Source organism: Ursus americanus, chromosome 9 (assembly GCF_024610735.1).
Source record: "Ursus americanus isolate L20-20 chromosome 9, mUrsAme1.1.p, whole genome shotgun sequence".
In the NCBI taxonomy this organism is placed as follows: Eukaryota; Metazoa; Chordata; class Mammalia; order Carnivora; family Ursidae; genus Ursus; species Ursus americanus.
Genome location: NC_142135.1, coordinates 70049286 through 70066098, shown reverse-complemented (window position 1 = coordinate 70066098; position 16813 = coordinate 70049286). Strand labels below are relative to the sequence as shown.

Genomic DNA, 16813 nt, shown 5'->3' with positions numbered 1-16813 from the left:
CTTGCTGACAGAGGTGACTGTCCAGGGCCTGTTCAGGGAGACCTCACACCTTGTGTTGCTTTCCAGGACCCAGGGGCACCATTGTCTCAGTACGACTGTCGCCTACTGAAGGCACCCCTGCAGGAGAAAGACTGCACACGGGGTGCTGAAATGCCGGGGGCTTGGTCAGTAGGACTGACAATACACCCGAAGACAAGGCCAAGGTCTGACGCCTCCCTGGTCTTACACAACTCTAACACTGATCTCTCTGGGTCATCCTGTTCTGCGTCATCTTGTCATATTAGAATGGCCTCCTTTATTGAATGCCACCTGCTTAGCTTCAACCAGGCATTTAAATCTTGTGTGCGTTTACTCAATAGCTCTATTTTTAGTCACAGGTGGATAGAAATATGCTGCTACAATTTTGGTGGCTGCTCCTCTTCCTTTATTTTTATGCTGCTCTATATGGTCATTTCTCTCTGTCTAAATAGTTCACAGACAAAGATGGTAACACGTTACACAACTGAGAACAGGGAAGTAAGCAAAAAGGGGAGAAAATGCCTCTGAATAGACAAAATGGATATTGCAAAACCCATGGGTAAGACTGATGTAATGTTTGCATAATCCTGAAACCACTACCTGAGAACAGTTCTAATATCTCTTACTACTGTGATGAAGGGAAAGCCTCAGGGCTTTAAGAGGTAAAAGAGAACAGATTTCTGGAAACTTGCAGTGATGATTACCCCAGTGTACTAAGTATCTTTTTCTTAGTTATATTTCCTGGTTGACCATTGTTGGGGAAGATCATCCAAAAAACATGACCACTGGAAGATATTTGCAAATGATACATCCAATAAAGTGTTAGTATCCAAAACATATAAAGAACTTATATAACTCAACACACACATAAAAACAAATAATCCAGTTTAAAAATGGGCAGAAGACATGAACAGACATTTCTCCAACGAAGACATCCAGATGGTCAACAGACACATGAAAAGATGCTCAACATCATTCATCATGAGGGAAATCCAGATCAAACCCACGATGAGATACCAACTCATATGTGTCAGAACCAAAATCAAAAACAGGCTAAAATCAAAAACACAAGAAACAAGTATTGGTCAGGATGTGGAGAAAAAAGAACCCTCTTGCTCCATTGGTGGGAATGCAATCTGGTGCGACCACTCTGGAAGACAGTATGGAGGCTCATCAAAAGATTGAAAATAGAATGACACTACGATTCAGCCATCACACTACTAGGTATTTACCCAAAGAATGTAAAACATTAATTCAAAGGGATATACGCACTCCTGTATTTATGCAGCATCGTTTACAATAGCCAAATGTGGAAGTAAACTGTGTCCATCCACAGGGGAATAGATGAAGGAGATGTGTTACATATGTACACAATGGAATATTATTCAGCCATAAAAAGAATAAAATCTTACCATTTGCAACAACATGAATAGACCTAGAGAGTATAAGCCTAAGTGAAATAAGTCAGAGAAAGACAAATATCATATGATTTCACTCATCTGTAGAATTCAAGAAACAAAACAAATGAACAAAGAGAAAAAAGGAAGAGGGAGACAAACCAAAGAACAGACTCTGAGCTAAAGAGAACAAACTGGTGGTTGCCAGAGGGGAGGTGGGTGGGAGGATAGGTGAAATAGGTAAGGGGGATTAAGAGTACACTTATTTTGAAAAGCACTGAGCAATATATGGAATTGTTGAATCACTATATTGTACACCTGAAATAAATATTACACTACATTTTAACTGTGCTGGATTAAAAAAAAAAAAAAAAGGACATGGCCACCGATTGACCTGACAGCAAGACCCACCAGGCACTCAGAGACTCCTCACCCCCTTCCCTCTGCTAGGAAATAGTTCTGCTTGCCTCACCTGCTCCTAGAGGCTTCTCCAAGGACACGGACTTGAGATAATAATGTGGTGCTGAAAACACCTGCATGGTATACGTGACTGAAACCAGTTAAGGCCTCTTTATAAACTTCCAAGATTTGGATGGTGGTGCTGGAATCCACTCCTCTTGCTGCTGCCCAGCACAAGCGTCTTATGTAAATTCTCTTTGCTTATTAAAACTGCCACTTACTAGCCTGGAGGGGCCTTTCTCTTTGGTCTCTCCCTGCCCTCTACATATGGGGACCAGTTTCAAATTTCATCTAGGAATTTCCCAGGAGGGTGATGAACCAACAACTATACAGTATCTTTGTCACAATTTTAGAGTTGGATGAAAGAGGCTATTCACTGCTAGGACCAGTGCTTCAAAACCAGTGCAAGAAACATCTTTCATATTCCCCTGTTCTTAATTTGTGAAACACATTGAAATAGTCAGTGCTGCTCACTGAGATTTCTAGTTCTTGTCCTTCAGAGTACACTATAGGATTGTGCTTCCCCAGTTCCTTGAGCTGGGCATGGCCAGATGATTTGCTTTGGCCAAGGAAATATGCCTATTCAAAGAAATAACGGTTCTTTAGGGGCGTGTATAATGCATATATTGGTCAGCAGTCTTATAATTCCCTTAAGCTATCTTCACTCTTTTTCATTGTTTTTTCTCTTTATTCCTCTCATTGGGTGAATTCTACTGCCCTGTCTTGGAGTTCATGGACCTTTCTTCACTCTTAAAAAAGAAGGAAATCCTGCCATTCCCAACAACATGGATGGACCTTTGGGGCATTATGCTAAGTAAAATAAGCCGGACAGAGAAAGACAATATCACATGCTATCACTTATATGTGGACTCAAAAAACAAAAGTTAAACTTATAAAAACAGGGAATAGAAAAGTGGTTGCCATGGGGAAAATAGATTGGTAAAAGGTACAAACTTTCAGCTATAAGATAAATAAGGTCTGAGGATCTAATGTATAACTTAGTGACTGTTGTTGATAACACTGTACTGTTATTTGCTAAGAAAGTAGAACTTAAATGTTCTTACCATATATACATATAGAGAAATATACATATGTAAATATGTGAGGTAATGGGTGTATTAACTCAATGAGGGAAATCTGTTCACAATGTATACGTACATCAAATGATTATGTTATACACTTTAAATATCTTACAATTTTGTCAGTTATACCTTAATAAAAAGAAAGAATTTGGATCATGTCAGTGGAAGTAGGGTAAAAAGGAGAAGACATGCTCAAGAGATATTTTGGAGTTGAAATCAAAAGCTTTGGTAAACAATAAATGGTGTGGGTAAAGCAAAGAAGAATTAAAATGACTCCAATTTGTAGCTTTTGCTAAATGGTGTATTAAATGTTAAAACAGTGAGGAAGGTTTATAGGAGGAAAAAAAAGAGGTTTTGGTTAGAGAGGCAATGTTTTTGAGACATCCAAAAGAAAATTACAGTTGACAATTGGAAATGCAAGTCTGGAGTAATGGAAAGAATTAAGAATTGGAAAAATAGATTTAAAATTTTTAAATGCAGGCAATCCTCCATTCACATTTTCATATTTGCAAATTCACCTACTCGATAAAATTTATTTGTAACCCCAAACCAATACACATGGAGCTTTTGTAATCATTGGCAGACATGCACACAGAAGCAAAATATTTGAATTGCCCAATGAGCATGTTCCCAAGTAAGGACAAACAAGGCAATATTCTGCCTTGTTGTTTCAGCTCCTACACTGTAAACAAATGTTTTGCATGGTCTGTTTAGTGCCACTTTTTTTTTTTTTTGCATTTTTGTGCATTTTGTTGGTGATTTTGCTGTTGAAAAGGGCCCCAAGCATAACGCAGAACTGCTATTCCTAAGTCCAAGTCCATAAGTACAACAGGGTTATAATTTGCCTTATGGAGGAAATACATGAGTTAGACAAGCTCCATTCAGGCATGAGTTATGGTGCTGTTGGCTGTGAGTTCAGTGTTAAAGAATCGACAATATGTATTAAATAAGGTGTCTTTTAACAGTTACAGAAAACAAGGTTATCTATCAATTGGTTGATGAAAATGTAATCAGAAGCTTACAGGACCCTAACCTTGAGTTTCTTCTAGGAGCGATGGTTCAGTATTCACTAATTCCATGTTCTTGGCAACATTATAGAACATAACTACTGCAAATAATGAGGATTTTCTGTGTATAATCATAGGTATGAGACTGTAACATTGAATAGTGAAAGCACATACATCAAGAAAGTAAGAGAGCTGAAGATAGAACAATAGGAAAAAACAGAATTTAGATGGTGGACAAAAGGTAAAATGTTAGAAGCAGCTCAAAAGGAATGGTCAGGTAGGTAAGCAGAGTACCAAGAAGTACCCTGAGGAAATTTCAGTAAGAGAACAATCCCAATGTTAAGAGCTGCATAGAAAGCTCCCAGGAGACACACAGATGGTATAAAGGAAATGCATATACGAGACTAATGGACTTGAATTTAAAACTTAGTTCTGCTCCCTAATACCTGTGATATAAAGAAATTCTTCTTATTTCTTTGGTCCTTAATTAATTCTGTAGAATGAAAACAAATCCAAATAGACATTGTAGATTACATAAAATAATGACCAACTATAAATATTCCACATTTTGTAAACTTTAAAAAGCCAAGATTAAATGTTTTAAAGGGTTGTATACTACAGGGACCTTGGATCTTGCAAGGCCTCAGTTATGTTCCAACGTAAATAAAATTACACAAGTTTATGTTTCATTTAGGGGAGTTGCAGTTGGATATAGTTTATTAATCCAAGATGGAGAGGCCTGCATTTTATTCTGTCTCTCCTATCCATACATGATGATCTCTGTTGATATATCTTGTTATTTCTTGACTTTCCGTGAATAGAAAATGGCCTTTGGAGATAGTCAAACCTAAATCTGAGTTATGGATCCCTACCTCCTTCCTTTAGTCACTCACTCATTTATACACTTTTTAAAGGTAATATTGGGTCCCTGGGTAGCTCAGTCGGTTAAGCATCTGCCTTTGACTCAGATCATGATCCCAGGGTCCTGCATCCTGCTCCCTGCTCAGCAGGGAGTCTGCTTCTCCCTCTTCCTTTACCCCTTCCCCCACTCATGCGTGCTTTCTCTCTCTCTCTCAAATAAATAAATAAAATCTTTTAAACATTTAAAAAATAAAATAAAGATACATATTATGTTCCAAGTTCTACACCAAGGCACTAGAGATAAAGAAGGCTGTAGCCTCCATGATCTTATAGTCTACTGGAAAGAAAAACTAAGTATAACAAGGTATAAAATTAAGTTTCCAGTTTAAGCACCCCAAGAAACAATACATATTATATGTGGAAGCAAGTATGACACAGAAACTCCTGGATTTTATATCCAGTACAATAAATGCCGTGATCCTTGAACCCCCTAGACCACTTTGAGAATATAAAATAGAGGACAGAGGGGCAGTGAGGTATTTATAATCATATTCCTTTGGAGAAGAATGGGAAGAGATACTATAGTTTTCATCACAAGCTAAAAGAGAGGGAACTTCAAAGGGACCATGTGAATGTCAGTTGTTATTTTTATTCACTTTAACAAGACAGGAGTGAAACAACACAAACATATGGAGTAACTCAATGACATGACATGAGCAACTTCTTTTCTGAATCAACAAATAATTTTCAAATACTAGAAGACTACGTCTTTTCTTCTTTCTTTCTTTCTTTCTTTCTTTCTTTCTTCTCTCTTTTTTTTTTTGTTTTCTTTTCATAATATAACAGCTATGGACACAGCATACTTCTAAGTCTTAACTGAATTGTAAACACTCTCTCCACCACATTTTTAAATCTAGAGTAGACACTGAACAAAGCAATAAATCGAATCTTTATTTGTGGTATTGCCAATTTCTGAGGTGTACATACTGCCATCGTGGTAAATTTCAAGCTACCACATGCTGTGGATGAAAGCATATGGAGTTCAGAAGAGGTGTGCAGAGCATGTCATTACACAGTATCTCCACCACATGGATAGAAGAGATGTAAATAACCTCAACAGCATAGGTAATAGTAAAATGTGCTTTTAAATAATTAGGCAGTGATGACTTTTGAATTTTTATTACCTCGGTTTTTGACATGATTTCATTGTAGGTTTATGTAATTTACTTTTTAATAATGGCTATGTTTAACAACTCCTTATAAAATTCCTGAAAATTTAACAATAGTCTCTCACAAGCCCATATAAGCCACCTCTTGCACACCATTGACTTTAAGTACGTTGAAAACATAGGCTTCACAGTCCTAGCTGTCACTCTCAAGCTACATGGAACATTACATCAAAAACTAAGGATGTACTGTATGGTGACTAACATAACATAATAAAAAATTATTATAAAAAAAATCTATTTCTAAAAAAATTTTTTTTAAATAAAATAAAAGATGGATTTTCCTCTGTATGAAATTAGTAGTGACCTTTGGTATATCAACCTCCTTCTTTTAATCCACTGGATATGTTCTGGTCCTAATCTTACTTGATTATCTCTAGGAATAGAGATATTGGTCTTCTCCTTGAAACTGCCTTGTCACTAGTTTTTCTAGTCTCTTGTCTTCATCCTACCTGTCTGATGATTCCTTAGGTCTACTTTGAATGCTTTCCTTTCTCCATCCAGTCCTTCAATGTTGGTGTTTCTGTGTATTGTTAGTCCTCATATTTCTCACATTTCACACTGCTGCTGGAAGTCTCATCTACTCTGCTGTCACTGATATTCAGTCAGCACCAAATCTGTCTGTCTCCACACCAAAATTCTCTCCTAATCTCCTGAAGTCCACACCCACATTTGCAATTGCTTCAGGATGCGTTTTCACCCTAGAGTTTCACATAAATTTCAAATTCAAAATGTCCGTAACAGATTTCTTTCTTTTTAAGTTTGTTTCCTCACTTTTAACTCATTGACTTGGGGGTAGTGCCATTTACCAAACCACCTAACCAAAACCCTGAATGTCATTCTTTATTCCTCCTTTCTAGTAGATTCCAGCACCTATTGGGTCTGACCCTAATATCTCTACCAACTATTGCTTCTCTCTGTACTCACTGCCACTGATAAAACTTGAGTCCCATCACCTCTTCTTGTTGTAATAACCTTCTAATTTCTTAACAAAAATTAACAAAATAGGAAACAACAAATGTTGGCAAGGATGTGGAAAAAGGGGAACCCTCTTACACTGTTGGTGGGAATGTAAGCTGGTACAGCCACTCTGGAAAGCAATATGGAAGTTCCTCAAGAAGTTAAAAACAGAGCTACCTCAGGACCCAGCAATTATACAACAGGGTATTTACCCCAAAGATACAGATGTAGTGAAAAGAAGGGGTACATGCACCCTAATGTTCATAGCAGCAACGTCCACAATAGCTGAACTATGGAAGGAACCAAGTTGCCCTTCCACAGATGAATGGATAAAGATGTGGCTCGTACATACAATGGAATATTACTCAGCCATCGTAAAGGATAAATACCGGCCATTTGCATCGACATGGATGGAACTGGAGGGGATTATGCTAAATGAAATAAGTCAAGCAGAGAAAGACAATTATCATATGGTTTCACTCATACACAGAACATAAGAAATAGCACAGAGGACATTAAGGGAAGGAAGGGAAAACTGAAGGGGGGGAAATCAGAGAGGGAGATGAACCTTGAGAGACTATGAACTCCAGGGAAACAATCTGAGGGTTTCAGAGGGGAGCAGGGTGCAGGGGGACGGGGTAGCCTGATGATAGGCATCAAGGAGGGCACGTGTTGTAATGAGCACTGGGTGTTACACGCAAACAATGAATCATGGAACACTACATCAAAAACTAATGACGTACTGTATGGTGACTAACATAACATTAAAAAAAAAAGTAAGGTTGCATTTGTATTACACAATGCATACAGAGAATGTTTTCATTGTTGACTTAAAAGAACCTGCAAGCCTATGCTGCCCTCTAAAGCGGGCTACAGTGCTTTCAGGCGTCCTGCAGAGAGAACACAAGGCTTATGTACACCCGTTCCTGTGGAGAAATTCTCTGAGCCAGTGTCTTTTAAGAAAAAGAGGGATACATAACTCCAGGGCAGGCGCTGGAAGACAGGACGCCAGCCCAACGCTGGGGGTGGAGGGAAGTAGAGGCTCGTAGGCACCGCCTCTCCCGCGGTTGCCAGGCAACCGGCCCCGGAAGGCGCTGAAGACGCCTCGGCGCAGGCGCCGGCGATCCAGTGAAAGATGGCGGAGGGTGGCGGTACCGACCCGGGAGAGCAAGAGAGGTCTTCTGGGCCGAGGCCCCCGAGCGCGCGGGATTTGCAGGTGCGGCGAGCGGCCGGGGGCGGGGCGCGGCGGCGGGTGACGGCGCGGAGGGGTGTGTGCCTTGGCTGAGCCCTTGCCAGACCCCACCTGGGGACTGATTTGTGACTCCGGCGTCGCAAGTCAGCCCAGGGCGGTGCATCAAACAGTGGTTTTCGAGGAAATAAGTGCCCGAGCCCAACTCTTTGTTGATTCCCCTTCCACCCGATTTGCAATTTAAGAAGCAGCTGTTCGTTAAGAATGACATTGTGTGGTGTCAGTTGAGTGGTTCAGTGGTTGGTGCTTCCTTCAGGAGACTTACTGTAGGAGAAAGCTTTACTGTGCCCGTGGGAAATCAGGATCACTTTATAAGTAGTCACATGTGTGCTGTTTTGATCTTTCTTGTCTTGGATGCTGTTTCTGTCTGGATTACTTTCATATAAAAATGGTTCCTTTTTATCAGACAGCTCTTCCCTTTTAAAAGTGTGAGCTAAAGTATTCCAGCCTACAGCTGCACCGCCTAGTTCTAAAAGCTACATCTATGAAACATTGCACATAAGAAACAGCGAAATAAAACTTCATGGTGACATTAGTGAGCTAAATACGAACGCACCAAATCTCGCTTTTCAGATGTTTAACACTGTTTTGCTCATTGAGGCGTGTTTTTTTTTTTTCCTGTCTCATAAGACCATTGGTAAAATCAACAAGTAAACAATCATAAGGAGCTGTGTAATTAAAAGTAAATGACACGGAATCTACGTGGCTTGGTAGAAAAGTTCTGTTACAGTTACTTCTACTTCTTTGAACAAGTATTGACCACCTGCCCTGCAACAAACACCAATGCTGAGAGGAATAGGACATCAAATCTATAGTTGGTGCTGGACACTGTTGAAGGGGATAGAAGTGTAAAAGGCATTTCTATCTATTTTTTGCAGAAATAATATATGAATATATTGGCCATGACATTTTAAGGTGGCGTATGATTGAATGCCAAATTAAGCAGTACATAAAATGAAGAATTTGGAGAATGGAGAGCTCAGTATTGGGTTAGAAGATGAACGAATGTAGAAGAATTCCAATGCTCTTAAGTCAATTCAAGTAGTAAAATCAATTAAGTAGTAGTAAACAGAATCAAGGAATAGGAAGCTATCATCAGCCTCATCTTTTCTATGGTAGACTACCATCACTAAGAGGCAACATGGGATGTTGAGAAAAAGTGGAGTTTCTGGTTAGACCAATTTCTGTTTACATCTTGGTCCTGTCATTTAGTATGTGTGTGAGTGTAAGAGGAATGTCTTAACCTCTCTGATCTTCAGTGTCTTTATTTGTAAACTAGGGGTGATGATGGTGGTGTCAGGGATGAAATGTCCATAAAGTGCCCATGCACTCCCGTATTATCCTGGCTCTGTACTTGCTTGGTAGATAATTTGGTTCCTTTTTCTTTAAAGGAGGAAAATACTGTAACTTTAACTGGTTAGTCCAGTCTAATGCCATTAAAGTTAAAACTATATAACTTAATATCCTTTCTCTAATTTCATTCTATTCTTTTCATGTGAAAAATGAGAACAGCTTGTCTTATGATTTTCTAATACTTTACAAATTTACAGACTTAATCCAGCAGATTAATATATGATTAATGGTTGGTGATATTTTGGTAGATGTCACTAATCAAAAGAATGTCTTCCTCTTCACCATCAATTCAAGGATAGGGATTTTTTTTTACTTTTTTTTAAAAATTATTTATTTGACACAGAGAGAAAGTGCGAAGCAGGTTGAGCAGGAGAGTGAGAAGCAGGCTCCCTGATGTTGGGCTCCATCCTGGACCCTGGGATCATGACTTGAGCCAAAGGCAGACGCTTAACTGACTGAGCCACCCAGGCGCCCCAGGGTTTTTTTTTTTTTTTTTTTTAATCCCTTATCTACTTTTGGTAGTTAGGTTGGTGGGTAGATAACTAATTTTTTATAAATGTGATTTGGATATCAAATACATTAAGAATTGATAATGTTTCCTTTAGAATTTAATAAGAATCTGAAGAACTTGCTAAGATACCTGAAAACGACCAAAGTGATGATGTATGAAGAAATAGAGTATGTTTAAAAGAAATAGAGTAGGTTTAAAAGAAATGAATAATCTTCTCCCCAGCTAGTTTTTTGAATAATGATTACTGTGATTAACTTGTTATTGTTTAATCTAGCTGTGCTTATCTTAAGTGTACATTTCAGTAAATACTTCTTTCTGGACAGTTTGCTCTAAGAGTCAGTCATTCACAGTATTATAGAGGAAAAGGGAAAGGTATTACTAATTGGAACAAGCAAAAGATACCCCTACGTATGTATATCTAAGCTGCCAGGCAGTATAGGGTTTGTCGGCATCTAAATCAGGAAAGATTTCCTCGTTTAGCACAGGAGGAAACATGGATGGTTGTCTCTCAGAAAGCCTTCCAGCACTTCGAGCCTCTGACTTAGAAACCACAGGGATCTCCTGTGGATATCAAACCAAGAGCAGATCTTAGCTCCCTTCATTCCCCCCAAACTGGGAAACATTCAGTGGGAAGGTTTAGGATGGGATTTTAGTGACAGTCCTCGCCCTCAAAACCTCAGTGTTTATTAGTGTTTGTGAACATTTTCAGAGACCTTTATCTCTCCTGATTCCCCTCAGTCCATCTACACACATGGGTTTAATAGTTGGCTAACATATTTAATTGTATGCTTCTGTCCCAGTTTTCCTCCAGAATAATATCAAAAGAAAAATATTTCTGTTCTTAACTCTGTATTTCCATAGAGATTGGAGTTGGAGGGTAATTATAGCGATAACTTCAGTATTTATTAAGGTTAGGATGGGGTGGGGAAAACAATGGAGTTCTAGAAGTGAGAAAAGAATAAAAATGTCTGATACTGTGTTACAGTTGCCACAAGTATCCTAATCCTGTTGGATATCAGTATTCCATAGTATTGGTTCTCAGTTTTAGGGTGCATCAGAATCATCTGGAAGGCTCAATACAACACAGATTGCAGGGCCCCACCCCAGAGTTTTTTATTCATTAGTTCTAGGGTGGGGCTGGAGCATCTGTATTTTCAAAAGTTCCCAGGTGATGCTGATGTTGTTATTCTGTATTTTAAAAAATCAGTATAATACCTTCTGGCAGTTGTCACTCTAAGACTGAGAATTCCAGTAGTTTTAATCTTTTGCTCTATACTTGATTTTCTCGTTCTCAATTACTTTCCTCTCAGGTTTCTTTTCATGTTCTTCACATTTCAAATTCTAGGTCAAAGATTATCAGTGCTTATGTACTTTATTCCTTCTGTGTAATTGAAATAGCTTCATAATCTAATTGTTTAGCCTGTGGAACACTCTGTCCTGATAACTCACAATGATTCATTACTTCACAATGCACACGTTCTTAACTCTTTATTTGGTATTTAGTTGTTGTTGTATTCGTTTTGACCAGTACTTTATTTTGATCAGTTTAAATAATCATTTCCTCTTCTGGTGTGGTGTCATTTGCTGTGTCGACTAACATACATTTCTTTATAATATGTACTAATGAGTTTATACCACATGATGCTGCAGGGAAATCATGAATCCCAGCAATAATTCCCTCTAAATATCATTCATTTTCCTCTTAGTAATGCACCGTTAATAACTAAGAACTTTTCAGGTAGGTGGACTCCCTGCCCTAATACAATTTCCCCTATATTCCTGTTTTGTTAATATATATTAATATTTTGTAAATATATATATTCCACAGAATCAAAACACATTATTTGCTTTATTCATTTATTTTACAGAAAAAAATTAGTTGATTGACAGGGTTTGTTCAAATCTTCTTAAACAAAAAACAAACAAGGTAAAAAACTCCATAGAAAGTGTAATCTGAGTTTTAAAATATATAACTTGGGGCACGTAGGTGGCTCAGTTGGTTAAGCCTCAGCCTTCAGCTCAGGTCGTGATCCCGGAGTCCTGAGATCAAGCCCCGCATCCAGCTCCCTGCTCAGGTGAGAGTCTGCTTCTCCCTTTACTCCTCCTCCTCCCCCTGCTCCTGCTCTCTCTAGCTCTCTCTCAAATAAATAAATTTTTAAAAATCTTCAACTTTATCTATATTTATTACCTACATGATTCAACTTGAATTTGTTGGGTGTCCATGAAGTACTGTATTAGAAACAATCTAGGAAACCTAAATTATAGTAGGGATAAAATAGTGAAAAAGGTACACAAGTGATGACAATATAATGTTTAATATAAATGTTAATGACAGAATAGCATATACTATGAGAAGTTAGGAAAGAAATATCATTTAGTTAAGAAAACTGGAAAAGCCTTTGTGAAGGATGGCTGAAGTGGGCCTTTGCAACATAGGTAACATTTCCATTGATGGGCTTAGAAATCACATAAAAGTAATTCATAGAGCTGGAATAATCAGCTCAGAAGGAACTTCCATAAAGGAATACTGTTTTGAACAGATTTCAGGGAGGTAAAGTTTCTGAAAACTTTGGACCCAGGTAGTCAGGCAGAGTGTCTGTCTCCATCTCTCTCATTTGGTTTGTTTCATTTTGGAGGGACTAGGGTGGGAAGAGATGTAGATAACACTGAAGAAGGAAATCTTGGGGAAAATGAAACACTGATAGTAGTCATTGTTAAACATTGTTTAATATCTTCTAGTAATGGAGCACTTGCCTTCTGCTTCACATGCATTCTGTGATCCTTAAAATGACCCTCAAAGGTAATTTTTTAAAATAGACATTTAAAGATGATGGAACCATGGCTCAGAGAAGTTAAATAACATGCCCAAGGTCACACCATAGGAGCCCAAGTTAGGATTTTAATTCAGTTCTTTTAGATTACAAAGCACTTTCATAATTAGGATTTCTAACAAAATTGCCATGTTAGAAATATAAAAGTTGATGTCAGTGTATGGGGATGGGGTAGGGAGTAAAAATTAGGGAGGAAAATAAATCCTTTTGTTTTTGGTTTTTGTGTGTGGTATTTTAAAAGTTGACTAATAGAATTTTCAAAGGATTGACTCTGCCCCAATTCTTCTTTTCCTTCTGAAGAAAGAAGCCCTGGAGGTAGTTTTCATATCTCTTGTATTTTTAGAAGGAGCACTTTATCTGGTTTTTAAGGGGGATTTTATTTTTTGTTATTTTTTTTTTCCAAAAGATTTTCTAAAGATTATGCTCATGCCAATTATGGGAGCATTAAGGAAAGTTTTTGAATTGTTGTTCAAGATGGAACAAAATAACTTAATGCTGAAATATTTGGATAACTTTTTAAAATTCCAATTTCAAGAACTGTGTTGTATTTATTTCATTTTAAAAGTACCCAGCCATATATTTATAATGCATAATTTGGTAATATTGCTTTCTAAAATTTATATAAACTATATATATAATACATTGTCTTATATTTTTAAAAGTTCGTTTTACTAAACTTGATGAACTTTATATGTCAGGTAGACTTTTAAATAGAATAATTTTGAAATTATTTTATGTGCTTGGGTTTTGAAAACTTGAACAGCTAAATGAAAAAATTTTATGAGAGTTGATGAGAGCAGGTTGACATTACTGTGAAACATCTTCAAGTATTTTTTTTAATTATAGGAAAATTGTGGGCTCAACTTTGAAATGATCTGTTACCAAATACAGTTTTTGAAACAGTTGCATAGTTAATTGAATATAACTAAGCAGTTATTGTAACTTTAATATATTCCAGTATATGTGGCATTGTGGGTAGTTTTATCAAGTGAGAGATACATTGGTTTTATTTTGGAAGGGGGTCATCTGAAACAGCAGCTTTTATTTTTCACTAGAAATTTGTCCTACCAATCACATGTTCTAGTCATAATTTCTACTTGTGTCAAATAGTTCATTCCTAGTGTTATACTTTATAACAAATCTGTTGTTTTATAGTTGGCCTTGGCAGAATTGTATGAAGATGAAGTGAAATGCAAATCTTCCAAATCTGATAGACCTAAAGCTACAGTCTTTAAAAGCCCACGAACACCACCTCAAAGGTAAGTTTTGTTTTGTTTTTGTCTTGTTTCGTATTTCTTTTTAGTTTGCTAATCCTAAATTATTTTAATGGTTTTGTGAATTTTCTTTAAAACTATGATTTCTAAAATAAATATTATTTAGGTAGTATTCCTAAAATGGTAATAGTCAGAAACCTAAAAGAATGAAACAATTGGGATGCCTGGGTGGCTCGGTCAGTTAAGCATCTGACTTCGGTTCAGGTCATGATCCTGGGGTCCTGGGATTGAGTCTTGCATCAGGCTCCTTGCTCAGTGGGGAACCTGCTTCTCCCTCTTCCTCTCTCCCCCTGACCCCCGCCGCCGAGTCCACTCGTGATCTCTCTCTCACTCTCTCAAATAAATAAATAAAATCTTTAAAAAAAGAGAATCTAGAACTTCAGGAACCTATGTTTTCACTGAATGATGACCCATCTAATAAGTGATCTCCTAGATGGTATTTGGTATTGTTAAAATCCCTGAACTAGAAAGAGAACCAGCCATCCAGATGTAAGAGTTGAAAGCCAGGTATACTTTATTACCATGAATTTACTTATTTTTAGGAATATTTTCATTAATGTCTTTTTAATACTTTTAATACTTTAATACTTTTAATCTCCTTACTAGGGAGAAACTTGGAATTTTTCCATTATATCTTATTCACAGGAAGTCTATCATTTTACCAGAAGTTTAAAAATTCACTGGAAATTATTCTTTCTTTTTTGCCACCTTCTACTTCCTTTTTTCTGTAGGGAAGATAAAAATGACATACCTTTTTGGACCTGAATGAGAAGAAAGAATATTAATTTTTCCCCAAACTTTTTATTTTATTTTCAAACCCATAAGTAATCAAAAGATTAGTACAGTTGGATATATGCAGTATCTGCTTCACCTGTATTCACCAGTTGTTAGCATGTTACAGCATTACATTCATGCACGCGCTCTTTTACTCAACTATTTGAAAGCAAATTACAGCTATCATAACACTTCATCCCTAAATACTTCAGCATGCATCTCCTAAGAAGAAGCACATGCCCTTTTTAACCCCGGTAACATATCACACATTAGAAAATGAACAGTAGTTTCATAAAATCATTAATATGTAGTTCATAGTCAGATATGTCTTTGAAACTTTTTCAGATTTAGAATCTAACCAAGGGCCATGCATTCCACTTGATTATGCCTATTTTGAATCTCAATCCAGAGCATTCTTCCCACCTTTTTGTTGTTTGCTCTCAGCTTATCTATATAATCTTAAAATTTATTAAATTGAGAGGTTCCTGAATGGCTCAGTCGGTTGAGCCACAGACTCTTGGTTTCAACTCAAGTCATGATATTGGGGTTGTGGGATTGAGCTCCACGTTGGGCTTGGGACTAAGCGCAGAACCTGCTTGAAATTCTCTCTCTCTCCCTCTGTACTTCTCCCTGCTCTCTCTCTTTCTAAAATAAATAAATAATCTTTTAAAAATAAAATAAAATTTATTAACTGACATTCATTTTCATTTGGCACTGGGACCCACAAATTATATAGCCAGCCCTGGATAGAGCCACGTTATGGACAGCCTTGAAAGCCAAGGGGAGTTGTATTTGTAAAGGCAGTGGAACACCAGTATTAGCTTTTAAACGTAAATTTTATGATAAAAACTATAATATAGTGATAAAAGCTTTGATTCTAGAGATAGATACACCTCTGTTCTAATTTTTTTCTCTCTGTTCTAATAAGGTTTTGGCAACGTACAAATTTTTTAAATTCCCTAAGCTTTAGTTTTATCTGTAAATCAGGGATAATACCATTGCTAAGAGGATTAAATGAGCACATAGTTACTCCTTGGTAAGTGTTAGTTATTATTATTATTACATATTTTTAGAAAAATAGGACTGGCGATACAGTGCAAAATTAATAATAATGGGAAGAATAAGATGAGGCAAATTAAGAAGAAAACAATTATGGTAATCTAAAGAATATGTTAATAAAATTTTGGATTAATGTGGCATCAATGGAGTAAATGAGAAAGGTGAAATCAGTGTGGGAGACTTCCAAAGATTTTATTGTAGAAATTTGATGACATGGGATATAGGGAGCAAGTGAATGAGAAATTGAGACCTAAAGGTTCTTAATCTGGTATGCAGGAAAAAATGTGATTGTTAATGGGAAGATATATGTGAGGAATTCAGGTCTAGTTTTGGAGAGATGAACTTGTGCTTTTAAATTCAGCCCCTCAATGGGGTGCCTGGGTAGCGCAGTCAGTTACATTTCTGTCTCTTGGTTTGGCTCAGGTCATGATCTCAGGATCATGAGATCCACGCCAGCATCGTGCTCTGTGTTCAGCAGAGGGTTTGATTGAAACTGTCTCTCTCCCTCTGCCCCCACCCCTGCTCATTTGCACACACTTTCTCTCCCTAAAACAAATAAATCTCTGAAAAAAAAAATTAAATAAATTCAGCACTCAACCATAAGTCACAGGGTGGTAAAAACATATTTGAGAGTCATCTGTAGAAGAGGTGGTTATCTGTGGGAGTGCACAAATATTTTGATGATCAGAGGAGTTTAAGTAGAGAACAAGAGTCAAGGATATAGGCATACTTAATTATGAAAGAGGAGAAAT

At 37.3% G+C, this 16813-nt stretch overlaps 1 protein-coding gene across 1 annotated transcript in view; it reads left to right on the top strand.

Annotated features, from left to right (window-relative positions):
• Positions 1 to 8105: 8105 nt before the first annotated feature.
• UBXN2B (UBX domain protein 2B) overlaps positions 8106 to 16813 on the top strand; it is a 29715-nt gene continuing 21007 nt past the window's right edge. The window contains exons 1-2 of the mRNA XM_045789054.2: positions 8106 to 8226; positions 14110 to 14213. Of these exons, the coding sequence (XP_045645010.2) occupies positions 8146 to 8226; positions 14110 to 14213 (185 nt within the window). The 5' untranslated portion in view covers positions 8106 to 8145. The remainder of the gene's footprint in view (positions 8227 to 14109; positions 14214 to 16813) is intronic.